Consider the following 2,008-nt stretch of genomic DNA (forward strand, 5'->3'; position numbering starts at 1 on the left):
TCGGTCAAGCCGGCATTATAAACAAGAATACAAGATCATCATCATCATGTCTTTAAACCTTAAACAACAACTAAAACATTATCATCTTCACCTGCTCTCTAGTTATTTAAAACATGCCTACACTAATTGACAAGAAATATTCAACAAAACATGTTCCCACAAGCCAAGTCAACTAACATTTCATAAATAACATTAAAAAGTCAACTAATCCATCACTCATCTACCAAATCAACAACACCATGACAGCCATCCAATTCAAACATGCAACTAATCCAATTTGAATAATGCAACAATGAAAGCTTCAAAGAAATTTGAAACAATAAACAATTCGGGCCGAATGAGTTCTTCCCCTTTGTATAATTCTATAAATAGATGGTTTATAGCCATGACAAACATCATACAAACACACACTTTCTTGAAAATCACCTTGTTTTTTCAAGAATATAAAATAATGGCTAAAGTGTCAATTATGAGGGTACTAATCGGGTTGGCTGCTATGGTGATGCTTCTACAGGTGGTGGTGGCGACTGACTACACTGTTGGAAGTCCAAGCGGCGGGTGGGACACGACAACTGATCTGGGGTCGTGGTCTTCATCCCAAACATTTACAGTTGGCGATAATCTAGGTAACGAATTTATATATGTTTCTTGCCTAGAGCACGCGTTACCAATCTAGGGGTGCCAGTTTATTACATGAACCTAACATGAATTTAATAGGTTTGGAAATCGACCAAAAGCTGCGAACGCATATAGCTAAACGGGTTGGGCTTGCGTTGGCTTGAGGGATTCTAGGGTGACCCGCGTAGCCCATTTGTTTTAAAAAAAAGTTATATGTAATTTTATGTCATAACTAAAAATGGACTGGTATTTTATGTCAAAACTTAAAATTTAAAAGAGCTTTCGACATCTAACTTTTATAATTTAAACGTAATTGTTTTATATGCATTTGTAATTTTTATTGTATTTTATAATTTAGAGTATTAATATGGGAACACAAATTTAAAAAAAAATTGAGTCACGCGGGTCGTGTTTGTGTCAACCCGCCAATATTCTTGATGTGTTCAGTTTCACGTGTCTGACATGATTTCAAGTCTCGTCGACACGACTCATTTAGCACCCTTAATCACCGTAACATACTTTTTTCAGGGAAATAAAATTATATAACTTTTTTTTATTTTTTTATTCAACCTACGAAGCGTTAGGTAGCCGCTACGGGCTGCCCCTCTAACAATGATCTTAACTGGTTGCAGATTTCCAGTTTGGTCCTACCCATGATGTTGTTGAGGTCACAAAGGACAACTATGATTCATGTGGAACAGGAAATGCTATTTCAACCACCACGACTAGCCCGGCTAGAATCGCACTAACCTCAGCAGGAACCCGGTATTTCATCTGTGGTAGAAGCAATCATTGCAGCCTAGGAATGAAGGTTCAGGTAAATGTAGTAGCAGCCTCAACACCAACAACACCTTCACCGCCACAAACCACCACCCCATCATCCCCAACTCCGCCAGAAGCTGGTCCTACAAGTCCTTCACCGCCACCACCTGCCACCGGAACGAATGTGGAGCCTCCATCATCAGCTATATCACTAAAGATGACCGCTGGAACTATGCTTGGGCTTGGGTTCCTTGTCATGCTGCTATAAGAATTCATTGACAATGTGTTTTGCCACTTTTTACTTGTTTTCATTATATAAATTTCATCATTTTGTTATATAATCATGTACTTGTGTTTGTTAAAATTCATTGAATAACAGATTGTTTTAAAGCGCCAGCCCCAATAAAATCATTCAACTTTGATTGTAAAATTTTCATGTTAAAGCGCCAGCCGCAAGAAGCCTCAAAAAAATTTGCGCGAGTAAAAAAAAGGTCACTATTGTGCCAATTTTAAATGAGTTTAAACTTTAATTGGGTTTAATTTTAAAACATCGGGCCAATTTTAAATGGGTTTAAACTTTACAAATGGGTATTGGTGAGTAAAAGAGTAATCAGCTTACTTTAAATGA

At 37.4% G+C, this 2,008-nt stretch overlaps 1 protein-coding gene across 1 annotated transcript; it reads left to right on the forward strand.

Annotated features, from left to right (window-relative positions):
- Positions 1-384: 384 nt before the first annotated feature.
- LOC110921906 (uclacyanin 1) lies at positions 385-1,776 on the forward strand. The gene is made up of 2 exons (XM_022166234.2): positions 385-626; positions 1,251-1,776. Exons 1-2 carry the CDS (start codon positions 386-388, stop codon positions 1,646-1,648), a joined length of 639 nt encoding a protein of 212 aa, XP_022021926.1. The 5' UTR covers position 385; the 3' UTR covers positions 1,649-1,776.
- The last annotated feature ends 232 nt before the right edge of the window (positions 1,777-2,008 follow it).

Source organism: Helianthus annuus, chromosome 17 (genome assembly GCF_002127325.2).
Source record: "Helianthus annuus cultivar XRQ/B chromosome 17, HanXRQr2.0-SUNRISE, whole genome shotgun sequence".
Lineage (NCBI taxonomy): Eukaryota > Viridiplantae > Streptophyta > Magnoliopsida > Asterales > Asteraceae > Helianthus > Helianthus annuus.

Coding starts and splice junctions, on each gene's coding strand:
- LOC110921906 (XM_022166234.2), top strand. CDS start 386: ATGACAAACATCATACAAACACACACTTTCTTGAAAATCACCTTGTTT. Junction 627..1,250: donor TACAGTTGGCGATAATCTAG/GTAACGAATTTA, acceptor AACTGGTTGCAG/ATTTCCAGTTTGGTCCTACC.